The sequence below is a fragment of the Scyliorhinus canicula genome, chromosome 6, assembly GCF_902713615.1.
Source record: "Scyliorhinus canicula chromosome 6, sScyCan1.1, whole genome shotgun sequence".
Lineage (NCBI taxonomy): Eukaryota > Metazoa > Chordata > Chondrichthyes > Carcharhiniformes > Scyliorhinidae > Scyliorhinus > Scyliorhinus canicula.
Genome location: NC_052151.1, coordinates 101,083,317 through 101,098,172, shown reverse-complemented (window position 1 = coordinate 101,098,172; position 14,856 = coordinate 101,083,317). Strand labels below are relative to the sequence as shown.

Below are 14,856 nucleotides of genomic sequence, written 5' to 3'. Positions count from 1 at the left end.
ATCAAAACCAAGTTGCGTGTTGAGAAATAATTCAGATATTTGGATAGCACTGACTACTGCCTCTTTCATAATTTTAAACATACAAAAAGCCAGTACACGAAGTGCCCAATGATTCTCATCTGCAAAATGCCTATTCAATGTGGAGAAATCTGAACGCTTGTAATACTGTAGTCAATGTTTTACACAGAAAATCAATCAAATGTCAAACGGTTTATGTACTTAGACTACTTATTTTTACTCTTGTCCAAAGGTTGGTTTGGATTGTCAGAATAGCATACAGGTAGAGGTCAGCTTCATGAACAGATTGCACACTGCTGAATTCCACAAGAAAATTGTATATCTTTAGAATGGTGCTGAACTAATAAATGTTGAATCTGAAAGGCACCTCCAAGCCTTTGACAAGGCGCCACACAAAAGGTTGCTGCATAAGATAAAGATGCATGGCATTAAGGGTAAAGTAGTAGCATGGATAGAGGATTGGTTAATTAATAGAAAGCAAAGAGTGGGGATTAATGGGTGTTTTTCTGGTTGGCAATCAGTAGCTAGTGGTGTCCCTCAGGGATCCGTGTTGGGCCCACAATTGTTCACAATATACATAGATGATTTGGAGTTGGGGACCAAGGGCAATGTGTCCAAGTTTGCAGATGACACTAAGATGAGTGGTAAAGCGAAAAGTGCAGAGGATACTGGAAGTCTGCAGAGGGTAGGTTTGGATAGGTTAAGTGAATGGGCTAGGGTCTGGCAGATGGAATACAATGTTGACAAATGTGAGGTTATCCATTTTGGTAGGAATAACAGCAAACGGGATTATTATTTAAACGATAAAATATTAAAGCATGCCGCTGTGCAGAGAGACTTGGGTGTGCTAGTGCATGAATCACAGAAGGTTGGTTTACAGGTGCAACAGGTGATTAAGAAGGCAAATGGAATTTTGTCCTTCATTGCTAGAGGGATGGAGTTTAAGACTAGGGAGGTTATGTTGCAATTGTATAAGGTGTTAGTGAGGCCACACCTGGAGTATTGTGTTCAGTTTTGGTCTCCTTACTTGAGAAAGGACGTACTGGCACTGGAGGGTGTGCAGAGGAGATTCACTAGGTTAATCCCAGAGCTGAAGGGGTTGGATTATGAGGAGAGGTTGAGTAGACTGGGACTGTACTCGTTGGAATTTAGAAGGATGAGGGGGGATCTTATAGAAACATTTAAAATTATGAAGGGAATAGATAGGATAGATGCGGGCAGGTTGTTTCCACTGGCGGGTGAAAGCAGAACTAGGGGACATAGCCTCAAAATAAGGGGAAGTAGATTTAGGACTGAGTTTAGGAGGAACTCCTTCACCCAAAGGGTTGTGAATCTATGGAATTCCTTGCCCATGTGAAGCAGTTGAGGCTCCTTCATTACATGTTTTTAAGGTAAAGATAGATAGTTTTTTGAAGAATAAAGGGATTAAGGGTGTTCGGGCCGGAAAGTGGAGCTGAGTCCACAAAAGATCAGCCATGATCTCACTGAATGGCGGAGCAGGCTCGAGGGGCCAGATGGCATACTCCTGCTCCTAGTTCTTATGTTCTTATAAGCCTTCATAGCCGCGACATTAAACACGTTCAACCAATGCACAGCAGCAATCAACAAAGCCTAAATAACGCTCAACTACATAGCCAAAGCAGTTGAGTATAAATTAATTAAACTTGTGAAACAAGCTGTATAGTTTTCTGGTCAGAGTGTTTTCTGAGTACTGCACAGAGTTATTATTCAGAAATTCAAGTGCCACAAGACTAATATCTAATGCCAAAAGTCTGAGTTATAAGAAATGACTTAAGAAAGTTCAGTTTTTTGGTCTGGAAAGGAGGTGCTCAAAAAATTATCTTATAAAGAACATTCAATGGTGTGGGGAAGAATCTGGAATTTAAATTCCGCTGGGATGGGTTCAAATTAATACAAAGGAGGAAGAATATCACAAAATAATTCTTCACACACAAAAATGATCAATATATGATGGACTGCAGTTTTCAAGGCGAAAACCCTGGGATCATTTAAGAGACAATTGGAACCTGTAATTGGACATCTTTGGGCTTTTCTGGATGGTTCCACCAAGACCTTCCAATGGCCACCATCATCCATCTACAATTTTCTGTCCTGATGACTTTAATATCTAAATAACTACCGTATATACTCGCGTATCATGCGACTTTTGAAGACCTAAATTGTAACCTAAATTTGGGGGGTCGCATGATACGCGAGATACAAAATTCGCGGGTGTTTTACTTGCCATTTTTTCTGTCCCGTAAGTGAATGAATTACTTCCTCCTCCAGATTGGAGTGTGCCTTTCCACTGTCCAGTTGTGAATGTGTCAGATCCCCATCCAGAGTTGAGTGTGTCATTCCCCTGTCCAGTTGTGGCTGGATCAGTACCGAAACAGCTTTGATTGTGTTTTTCTTGTCTCCAGAAAGCGAATGGTCAATTCACATTCCAGATTTGAGTGTTTTCCTCTGTCCAGTTGTGAATGGGTCAGTTCCCTGTCGAGATATCAGTGTGTCTTTCCCCTCTCCTGTTGTGAGGGAGTATTTCCCCTCTCCATTAGTGAATGGGTTAGTTCACTCTTCCAGATTTGAGTGTCTCTGACCCCTGCTCAATTATGAATAGGTTCTGTCTGTATCCAGATTTGAGTGTACCTTGCGCCTGTTCACTTGTGGAAAGGTCAATTTGCTGCCCAGATTGGTGTGTGACTTTCCCCTGTCCAGATTTGAATGCGTCTTTCACCTGTCCAGAAAGTGAATGAGTTACTTCCTTCTCCAGATTAGAGTGTGCCGTGCCATTGTACAGATATGAATGGGTCAGTTCCCTATTCCAGATTTTATTGTGCCGTTCCCCTGTCCACATATGAATGATTAGGACCCAACCCATTTTGAGGGAACCTTTTCCCTGTCCAGCTATGAGTGGGTCAGTTTCCTCTCTAGATTTGAGTGTGTCCTTCACAGAATTCACGGGTGTTTTACTTGCCGTTTTTTCTGATGGGAAGATGTTCAGCCACTTGACGTTTCCATTCATAAAAGCATGAATGGAAACGTCAAGTGACTGAACATCTTCCCATCAGAATGCTGTGGTCAAAATCTGAAGAGTAGTATTCACAGAATTTGCGGGTGTTTTACTTGCTGTTTTTTCTGATGGGAAGATGTTCAGCCACTTGACGTTTCCATTCATAAAAACATGAATGGAAACATCAAGTGGCTGAACATCTTCCCATCAGAATGCTGTGGTCAAAATCTGAAGAGTAGTATTCACAGAATTCACGGGTGTTTTACTTGCCGTTTTTTCTGATGGGATGATGTTCAGCCACTTGACGTTTCCATTCATGTTTTTATGAATGGAAACGTCAAGTGGCTGAACATCTTCCCATCAGAATGCTGTGGTCAAAATCTGAAGAGTAGTATTCACAGAATTTGCGGGTGTTTTACTTGCTGTTTTTTCTGATGGGAAGATGTTCAGCCACTTGACGTTTCCATTCATAAAAACATGAATGGAAACATCAAGTGGCTGAACATCTTCCCATCAGAATGCTGTGGTCAAAATCTGAAGAGTAGTATTCACAGAATTCACGGGTGTTTTACTTGCCGTTTTTTCTGATGGGATGATGTTCAGCCACTTGACGTTTCCATTCATGTTTTTATGAATGGAAACGTCAAGTGGCTGAACATCTTCCCATCAGAATGCTGTGGTCAAAATCTGAAGAGTAGTATTCACAGAATTCGCGGGTGTTTTACTTGCCATTTTTATGAATGGAAACGTCAAGTGGCAGAACGACGCTAGTAAAGCCAGCTGGAAAGCTATTCGATTCGCGAACAGCTTTCACAACAGAATCCACAGACAATGATACCATTTGGAAGTTTTAGTTTGGGCATTAATTTCCAAAAAAGTGACTCGCATGATACACGAGATATAGCATAAAACCATGTTTTGGGGATGAAAATTTAGGGGTCGCATGATACGCGAGATCGCATGATACGCGAGTATATACGGTAAATTATTTCTAGCCTTCTCTTCCTAAATCCCTTTGCAGCCCCCCACATTTTGCTCCTCCCTTAAGACCCCACCGAAACCCAACTCTGTATCCTTTAGCTCAGCATCAATTTTACTGTTTACACTCTCATGAAATACTTTACACTTTGCCCTACATTCAAGGTGCTGTTGTCCCTAATCCCTACATAATGAATGAAAATACACAAACAATTTCGAAATGTTGCAAACATTTGTTTTATTAAACTAAGACTAAGTATTTGTTTCTTAGAAAATGGGCAGCTACTGAACCTTTGACTTATATAATATCTAAACATTCAAGGACTCACCTTTCTTGTGGAATAGCAAACCAATACTCAGGCTGTTTCCCCCTCTTCACATATTGATGCATAGTAGTCACGCTATGTGACACAAATGACTTTCGCATAGGTTTCCCAACCTTAATGCAGAGGAACATGGGTGGTTTCTTACTCTTCTCCTCTTTTGATGGAAGCATATCTGGAAATAATATTTTTTAAATGTGCAAATGGAAGATCTTATTTCTTTTTATATAATTGTAATTAAAATCGGCTATTGAAATGAGAATCGGCAAATCAGATAACTCTGGCTTCTAATCACCATTTCCCTCTTTTCACTAGATTCCCCAAACTAATCCCACTGCCCCATTCTCTGCTATCTACTTATTCTTAAAATACAGTGAACTCTGCCTCAGCTTCTTCTTGCAACAAAGCTCCAACCTCTATGCAAATATAAATAAACATTTAGTGGCAACTTCACCATAGAGACCCCAGCCAAATAGTCTTTCCATGTTCACCTCCTCAATGCATTCTGATAATTATGATGGGTGTTGAATATACCCTTAGCTCCAGTAGTTATTGATACAATATGTCAAGTCTTTCCTCAGAAGTATACTTTCTTACTCTTGGTAAATCTAAGCTGTATTCTTTCTGAGGTTTCCTTGTCCTTTGTATAGGATAAGGCCGAAAACGACCGCATCCTAACCATTGCCTTGTGCAAATTTGCTTTTGTTCTTGTACTGTACTCCCCAATTATAAAACCCAAAACACTGTTGACTTTCTTTGTGTGATTATAGCATTTACAGCAGCATCATTTCAACCCATCACTGCATCACCTTTTTAAATGTCTTTTTAAAAATATTTTCCAACTTCCTTTTTAAAAGATGGTGATGGATCGGTTTTCATAAATATTTCTGGTTGGACATTATATGTTCCAACAACATACTGTGCAAAAGTTTCTCTTAACCTTCATTTAGTGTTCATAAATTTATATTCCTCTTTACCAATGTACCGACCAACAGGAATAATCTTCCCAATTTACTTTACCAAAACGCTTCATAAATTGTATACTTAAGAGTGCGATTTAAGGCCCACAAATTAGAGCCCCGTTTTGGGCACATACAACGAGCTCTTTCTTGGCATGGGAAGTGGCAAGAACGACTCCGCTATCAAACTGGGCTCTTTTGGCCTTGGCGAGGCATGTCCCGCCAAGGCCGCACTAACCTCAGCTCATCACTGCAGGAAGAGATCGGGACGTCATTTTTAAATGCCACCCCGATCTCTCAACCCCTATCGGACACCACACCGTGGCCTCTGACCAGCCCCACTGCCCCAACTTACCTCTTAGGAGGTCTTCGAGCACCTACCCAACTCTCCCACCTCTTACAGGCAGGGTACCCCCAGGCCCAATCCCTGCCACGGGCAACATGGCACGCAGGCACTGCCAGCCTGAGACCCAGACAGTGGCCCTGCCAGTGCTACGCAGCCATCCTACTGGGTGCCCAGGTGACAGTGCCAAAGTGCCAGATTGGCAGTGTCAAGGTGCCCAGGTGTCAGCAGCAGTGCCAGGGTACCACCTTGCCCATAATCTGACTACTTAGAGGCCTCTGATGGCCTGGGAGACCCCACAGATGTTGCTATGTCTGATCCACATTTGTGTGGACGAGTGTTAAACAGCGCTATGGAGAGGTCACCCAGACGCGGGCGTTCGTTCCCGGGCCTCGGGTAATTGGGTACAGATATATTTAAATTAACTTAATGGCACACTTAAATAAATTAAACAGGATCTTGCACTCTAGGCGAGATCCAGATTGTGTTGTCTTGCAAGAATGAGATCTCGCAGGGCGTTCTGAATGTTGCAAATCTCACCTAGTTGGCCGTGACAAAGCCATTCGATCGTGCCCTTAATCCCTTCTAAACCTTTATATAACTGCATTCACTTTCAAAGAATGATGCTTTTGTACCTCCTAGTGTCTCAGTTCCTCCACACCCTTGCGCACATTCCATGTTTTGTATTTTCCCATACTTTCTCGCCCCTCCCAAAATGCGTCTTGCTCTTACCCATTTTACCGAACTAAGAATCTTCAACAATTGGCCCCCAGAAACAGTGAAAGAAACATAATCCAATTAGTAGCTTTTAAAAGAGAAGCAACAAATATTTAAAGGAAAATTTTAGTAGCATGTAAGGAAAAGCCAGGATTGGAATCAAGTGTAACGCTCTTCAGATAGGTGCAAGTATGATAGGTAAGCTGCTGTAAAATTTTGAGATTTTGTAATTGCATGAAAAGTGAAATATTTGCTGTTTACCTTCGATTGGTCCTTTAAGTTTGTTGAAGAAAGCTTGTACTTCTGACTGACAACCAGTTTCAAAATTATCTTTTTCAATTATTTTTTTCAGAGAAGATTTTGCCGTTTCATTGTTTTGACCAACACTAGATGAATAAATCTGCATTGAGGGAACTTTGTTCTCTTTACTCAAGTCATTATCCAGGTGGGCGCCTTTGCTTTTAGCAGTTGAAATGTTACTGTTACAGGTAATGTCACTGTTCACAGAATTACCCTCATCTAAAGGAAGACCCACCATTCTCGATGGACTTTCGAAAGAATGAATGCACATTTTTGACAACTGTCCAGTCAAAGTTTTTTGAAGCATGGTTTGTTGGTCAGTGCAATCTCTAATTTTCACAAGTATGTCATGTTTCTTACTTTCCACTGGATCAGATATATCGGTTGGTTTCTCTTTAGTTGAATAATTTTGGTAACATTCATTGCTTTGCAGATCAGACTCCATTGTCCTGGATTTTGCCTGCATATTTTCAACAGCACATCTGTAAATAACTTTAGAAGAAGCTGCAGCACTTTCCTCTTTAACTGGGGATGACGCAAGTTCTGTAAAAACTTCATCAGGTGCATCATCCATACTTCTTTGGACTGGACAACAGTTCTCCAAAGAATCATGCTTCCTCAACTGGTGATTTTTACTCATGCCCTTGAAACGATTAAATGGATTTAGGTCCTTCTCAGCAGACAAATCATCCCAATCTCCAGGCCTATACAGAGGAGAGAGATCCTTTGGTATATCACTGTCAGGATAAATGATGTATGCAAATGGGATGTTAAACCAAAAATTAACAAATGAACACAAAAATGTCAAACGAAAGTTAAAATTTTTCAAAGAAAACAAAAGTAATCAGGAAAATAATTTAAATTTATTCACACATACAATGATGTACAAGAGATTACAAGGTGAGTCATATCAATTATGTTAATCTACAAATCCCAGAACTTTTAGCATGATTTAAATGATTGAAACTGTAGCAACATGCAAAGCAAATTCTGAACTGTTTTATTTTGTACTATAAAGCCTACAAAGTAAATACTGCAGATGCAATGAATAGATGCTTTTCTCAATTTTATTATTTTTTAAAGAATGTAATTATCCTTTTAGATCCAAAACTTCTTGTTTCAGCCAGTGTCTTTTTCACTTTCTATCAGCTAGTCTTCTATGTGCTACTTTTACCAATTATACTGCAATTTTACTATTAAGGGCATGTAATCGTTCACATAAAAAGCAGTGATTTTCCAAAGCAGAAATAATTTTTAAACAAATTTGCTATTAAAAAATTACTTACGAAGGAAGTGCATCTTTAATCTTCATGTGTGAGATATCAGGGTATAAGGCAATGGATATGACTTCTTCCATGGGACAAATTAGCCCATACTCCTCACAACCATTCTCTATGACAAGGGAATCGGACTTGTGCGGGTCAAACATTATATTGTTTGGAGTGACAATCATAACCCCTCCTACTACACCCTGAAAATGATAAAACAACAGGAAATTGTACAATGTACAGAATACAAAATGAAATTAAAATAGCAGCTACAGATCCAGTTATGCTCTCTACTACAACTTATTACACACTGTACTGATTGGAAGACATCTCAATTTTAATGTCCCTAAATTCCAAAGTTGATGAGAAAGAAAATTTTGCATTTATATAGCATCTGTCCTCTGAATATTTCAAGTACTTGGAACAAAAATAAATACATTGACCCAAATCTTCCGGTCTCCAGATTGTCCAGAGACTGGACTTACAAATAAAGATGCACATCAGTTCCCTGTGGAAGTCCTGATATGTGGACTTCTGTGGGAATTACCCAGGAAGTTTCAACTGTCACCTCATCCACATTCATCCTGGTTCTCTAAATTTACCATTCAGCAGTTAGTGCTGTAATAAAGGAGAGCGTCTTGTCTTTCCCTTACTATACACCACTTCAACGGGGTTCCTTGAGGCTGCTGGGCCGTACATTTCTATGGAAACCAGGCTTGAAGGGTCCCAGTAGAACGTGCAGCAGCACAGAAATGGGGGAACACAGTGGCAATCCGACGATCAATGCTACTTCTCAGAAGACCAGGGCCGTTGTATTGCAAGGACCGTTTTGTAAACAGTGCAATATCCTACAAACAGCAAAGGCATGAATGACCAGCTTTTGATTTTTGTGGTCATGACAAGAGAACAAAATGCTGGTCTAGACATAAAGAAGAATGATTTCTTCAAATAGTATCACTGCTTCATTCAATATTCACTGGGCAGGCAATAAAGGGCCATCTCAAGCAAAACATAGTGCGGGAGAACATTCCGTTTCAGAGAATAAATGTTGATGCCAACGCAGAATTTGTGGACTTTCACGACAGCAAAACTGGTGCCACACCTGGACCAATTCCGCTACTGTGGAGGGGCTAGCACCAGTGACATGTGGAACACAATTGATTCCAATGAGAAATGGTGTGGGATTCGCCGGGTCATGATTGAAGGCTGACAAGCTGCATCCGCATATACACATTACAATCCCCACACACACTTGTCCCAGCCAAAAAGATGGCACTGGTTGTGTTGGAGGGCGCTCATTCAGGGTCGGCTGTAGCCAGAGGGCACCTAGAGGGACATCTATAGGCCAGTGGTCCTAGGTTCACAGTGGGCTGACAAGCTGCATCCGCATGTACACATTATAATCCCCACACACACTTGTCCCAGCCAAAAAGACGGCACTGGTTGTGTTGGAGGGCGCTCATTCAGGGTCGGGGGTGCCCTAGGGGGACATCTATACGACCAGTGGTCCTAGTTCACAGTGGGCTGGCATAGCCGCCTTGCCAGCTGCAGCAATGGTGTGCCATGCCCGTCCACCCCAGCCCCACAGCCCAGCTCCTGGCCAACCCCCCCCCCCCCCCCCCCCCCCAACCTGGCCCCCGCAGAAGCCCCCCGGCCAGCGGCACAACTGTCAGCAAACTATGGCGATGTGAGGCCCCAGAGAATACTGGGTTGGGCCCGCTTATGATATGCAAATGGTGTTTAATGTACGTTCGTTCTAGACCGCACTGACGCCGCTGTCAAGTTGGAGAATCGCGATTTGGCGTCAAACGGGCACCTGCCCAGCTAGCCAGGGAGAACGAGCTAAGGTATCTACAACTCAAAAACTTCTTACGAATGGAGACAGGGATGTACCCACAACCGCCACAACAGGAATTACTGGACGAGCTACTGGATGCAGGCATACTAGATATAGGAAACTGTAGCGACATGTATGACCTACTGGTAGAAAGGGCCGACACCGTACTGGACGCAACAAGAAAGAAATGGGAGGACCACCTGGGGATTGAAATAGGGTGGGGACTCTGGAGCGAAGCACTGCATAGGGTCAACTTCATCTCCATGTGTGCAAGGCTCAGCCTGATAGAGCCCACTTAACAAGTACCCGTATGAGTAGGTTCTTCCTGGAGGTGGAGGATAGATGTGAATGGTGCCAAGAAGGCCCGGCCAAACAAGCCCACATGTTCCGGTCTTGCCCCAGATTTGCGGGATACTAGACAGCCTTCTTCGAGGCAATGTCCAAAGTGGTGGGGATGAGGATGGAGCCACGCCCAAAAGTGGCGGTCTTCGGGGTTTCAGACCAGCCAGAAATGATAGCCGGAAGGAGGGCACGGGAAACGATAACAAACTTGGCAGTTACAGGAACAGAGAACAAGGAGAATACAGGCGAAAGACGGGAAGAACGGCTGAAGCAGAGGTGAGCGCGAGACGACAACGGCAGTGAGATCCGTCCGGGAGAAGCAAGTGACAACACCAACACCAGACCCATTTGAGTATTGCCCTCTGTAATTGTTTCTCCGGCACCCAAATATATATCTACCTCCCCAGTCTCCTCCACTCCCCCCCCCCCCCCCCCCCCCCCCACCCAACAGTTGCTACTTATGTATTGCAAATAATTTTGCCAGTTGTACAGAGTTGCTGCTGTTGAGCTGGTGCATAATACCCTACCAGTTATTTTAGTTTATTTTTTATTACTACTTTTTTTTGGAATGTTTGTGTGTGCCCTTCTCTTCTACATATATATATATATATATATATATATCTTATTCTGTGTACATAACGGTAAATATACTTTGCTCAAAAACCCAATAAAAAACATGGAAAAAAATGGGCACCCGCCGTGATTTTGGCATCGGAACTTATTCTCCGCCCAATCGCGGATGGAGAATCCCAGCCATGGTGTTTCCCCCTACCGAAAAAATTTCCATACGTCTGCACTGCACTGTCGATATAATTATGAGCTGAAGCCTGAAAGACGGGAAAAACTGAGCCAAAATTACACTGTTCAATGGGGTAATCATAGGTGCAATATCTTGAGCGGCATGGTAGCATACTGGTTAGCATTTGTTGCTTCACAGCGCTAGGGACCCGGTTTTGATTCCTGGCTTGGGTCACTGTCTGTGTGGAGTCTGCACGTCCTTCCCACGTCTGCATGGGTTTCCTCTGGGCGCTCCGGTTTCCTCCCACATGTCCTGAAAGAGGAGCTTGTTACATGAATTGGACATTCTAAATTCTCCCTCAGTGTACCCGAACAGGCAGTGATTTTCGCAGTCACTTAATTGCAGTGTTAATGTAAGCCTATTTACATAGAATTTACAGTGCAGAAGGAGGCCATTTGGCCCATCGAGTCTGCACCGGCTCTTGGAAAGAGCATCCTACCCAAGGTCAACACCTCCACCATATCCCCATAACCCAGTAACCCCACCCAACACTAAGGGCAATTTTGGACACTAAGGGCAATTTATCATGGCCAATCCACCTAACCTGCACATCTTTGGACTGTGGGAGGAAACCAGAGTACCCGGAGGAAACCCACGCACACACGGGGAGGATATGCAGACTCCGCACAGACGGTGACCCAAGCCGGAATCGAACCTGGGACCCTGGAGCTGTGAAGCGATTGTGCTATCCACAATGCTACCGTGCTGCCCACTAATGTGTGACACTAATAAAAATTATTATAAACATTCAGCCTTCAATAGTGATATGTGGAACCAGGTATAATTCAGAGACAGGGGGGATGAAGATAAAGCTAAAGACTCACAGTTAGAGAATATAATTCAGCTAAGGTGGAGCAAGGTCCTAGATGGTTCTGGGACCGAGGTAGCCAATAAAGATAGACAAGGATGATGGGTGTTCATTTAATTCCCCGTCTGTAGTTCATATTCTCTTAACCAAAATGCATTTTTCTTTTTTTGTCATGTTCAGCCTCGTATCCACACAAGAGCGATGCATGACCATATCTTAAGCTGATACTTTGAATGAAGTATATATCTAACTCTGATTATAGAAACAAATTGATTTTCTCTGCAAAACATTGACTAAAAATTAACGGAACTAGAAATTCCTTTTTCCACTCCCATCTCAAGTGAAAGGGCAGTTTTTATACCTTGAAAACAAAAAAGGATTCTTGTTCTGGGATTCTCTTTTTTTGTACTTTTCAAATTTAAAAAGGAATTTATACCATTGCTAGGAAATCTTGTCACAATTTTCTGTACTAAATTCACAGATGTGCAGAACATGTGAAAATGTTTGGGAAAGGCAAGGAAAAAGTTGAAATGATCTTAGAGATATGGTGCTTTCTTGGTGGAAACAGTATATTACACCAGTTGTCAACAGTAGGGCAGTTACTACACTTGGACTTCAGGTATTCAAGCTACATGGTTAGATTCTCAGTTCGCCCCAAAAACAAAGATAACAATAATCCTTATTAGTGTCACCAGTAGGCTTACATGAAGTTACTATGAAAATCCCCTAGTTGCCACACTCCAGCACCTGTTCGGGTACACAGAGGGAGAATTCACAATGTCCAATTCTCCTATTGGAATCCAATTGACTCTGCACAGACAGTGACCCAAGCAGAAATCGAACCTGGGACCTGGCGCTGTGAAATAACAGTGCTACCGTGCTGCCCAGACTTAAGAGTGACAAAGATTCAAATGTATCAAGCTAATCACTCTGGTTACCTCGCCATCTGTTATGTATCTGCAGTTCATTTTCAAAAACTTTTCAGTAAGTGGTTCATCATCTTCTGAACCTGATGACGTTATTCTCACAATAGATTGTGAATGCACTGGTGAGGACAGGAAATTCCTTGCAGTTACTTTTCTTGCAAGATCAGCATCCTGTAACGGTTAGATCAATATATTAAGTTTACAACATACTAACATGCGTTTAGGAGCAGAAATAGGCCGTTCGGCCATTCAAACCTACTCTGCCATTTTTTCCTAGCTTCGTGGCCTTCAGAAATATCACAAACTCTGGAATATTCAAGTCCCAGTCTTTGTCAGCTTAGAATCATAGAATTTACAGTGCAGGAGGCATTTTGGCACATCTACACCAGCCCTTGGAAAGAGCACCCTACTTAAGCACACACCTCCACCCTATCCCCATAACCAAGTAACCCCACCTAACCTTTGTATGGCCAATCCACCTAGCCTGCACATCTTTGGATTATGGAAGGAAACCGGAGCGTCCAGAGGAAGCCCACGCAGACATGGGGAGAAAGTGAAAACTCCACATAGTCACCCGAGGCTGGAATTGAAATGGCTTGTGGCCTTGAATCTATAATGGGTATCAAAACAACTTTATTTCTATTTGTGGTGTCAATTCATCTGTTTTGTTACGAATGCTATCTGCATTCAGATAGCAGCCTTATAGATCATAGAATTTACAGTGCAGGAGGCCATTCGACCCATCGAGTCTGCACCGGCCCTTGGAAAGAGCACTCTATTTAAGACCACACCTCCACCTTATCCCTTTAACCCAGTAAACCCACCGAAACATTTTTGGACACTAAGGGCAATTTAGCATGGCCAATCCATTTAACCTGCACATCTTTGGACTGTGGGAGGAAACCGGAGCACCGGGAGGAAACCCACGCAGACACGGGGAGAACGTGCAGACTCTACCCAGATAGTGACCCAAGCCAGGAATCGAAGCAGAGACCCCAGAGCTATGAAGCAACAGTGCTACCCACTGTGCTATGGCACTGCCCTAAGTTCTGCCTTTTTCCTAATTTTGCAACTTCAAGCCTTATTTGTTGGTGCACCATTAGGTTTGTATACTCCATCCCTTCCTGTCATGCTCTTATCACCATTTCCCTATTGCTACTGTCCTCTCTTGCCATGTCTTCTGTATTTTATTTAAAACATCTTCCAAACTCGATCTCTTTGCTCACCATTATTTAGTTGAAAGCTCTCTCTACCACCCGAGTTATATGACTCACCAAAACACTCACCAGCATGGTTCAGGTGAACACAGTCCCATCGGATAGCTCCCACTTTCCCCATGACTACTGCCAGTGCCCCACGAATCGGCACGCATTTCCCCCACACCAATCTTTGAGCTGCGCATTTTACCTCAATGAAGGTACTTTAAGAACAGAGAACTACATTTCAACAGTTCACCTGATGCTTTTTAAAATATTTAAATTTCAAAATCCTCTGGTCTAACAGGATGTACAAATAATTTATTATTTCTAGAACAAAAAGATTAATTAACAACTTGAATACTTACTGGAAGTTTATCATATTCGGCATCAGATGATGGTGGAGTTAGAGGGCTACGGTCTGAGGAATTGGCTGCACCAGATGAAGAATGCGTATCTGGTACGAATAAAATCTGAAAGGTGCATAGAACACATTAAACTTAAGCAACCTCCAAAAATATGTCAAACATTAAATTATTTCAGAAGTTTTTACAAAGTTACAAAAGCCATACCTGACCAGGAACAATAACACGACTGAAAAGCCTGTTAATCTGCACAAGTTCATTTGGAGTAACATCATATTTCAATGCGATGGTATTAAGTGTATCTTGAGACTCAGCCTACAAAATATTATTAAAATTTGAACTGCATCTCTTATACTATATTTGCCAACTTATGCAAGAATATCTCTTTCTCATTGCCTCTTACATATTTCTTGACAATTATCGTACAATTTTGCTTGCCATACCCAACTTTTCAGCCAAATTTACCATAAGAGAATTAGGCCATTCGGCCCATCGAGTATGCTTTGCCATTCGATCATGGTTTAGATATTTCTCATCTTCATTCTCCTGCCTTCTCCCCATAACCCTGATTCGCTTATTAGTCAGGAAACTCCCTTATTAATCAAGGACACCTGATTTGTGCTTGGAGGTGCTGTTACCTATTGGGCTACAGACCAAGAGCTGG

The 14,856-nt window shown here is 42.3% G+C and overlaps 1 protein-coding gene across 9 annotated transcripts in view; it reads right to left on the bottom strand.

Annotated features, from left to right (window-relative positions):
* The window catches only part of LOC119967347 (nuclear receptor coactivator 7-like), a 169,463-nt gene that overhangs the window by 60,423 nt on the left and 94,184 nt on the right, over positions 1-14,856 (bottom strand). For 4 of the 9 annotated variants that reach the window (XM_038799744.1, XM_038799749.1, XM_038799748.1 and 1 more), the window contains 6 exons: positions 14,400-14,507; positions 14,196-14,300; positions 12,644-12,808; positions 7,938-8,122; positions 6,613-7,388; positions 4,339-4,507 (listed from right to left, as the gene is read on the bottom strand). The exons of 1 other annotated variant lie outside the window; for it this stretch is intronic. In XM_038799744.1, the coding sequence (XP_038655672.1) occupies positions 4,339-4,507; positions 6,613-7,388; positions 7,938-8,122; positions 12,644-12,808; positions 14,196-14,300; positions 14,400-14,507 (1,508 nt within the window). The remainder of the gene's footprint in view (positions 1-4,338; positions 4,508-6,612; positions 7,389-7,937; positions 8,123-12,643; positions 12,809-14,195; positions 14,301-14,399; positions 14,508-14,856) is intronic. 4 more of the 9 variants (XM_038799746.1, XM_038799745.1, XM_038799747.1 and 1 more) reach the window with 4 other exon arrangements.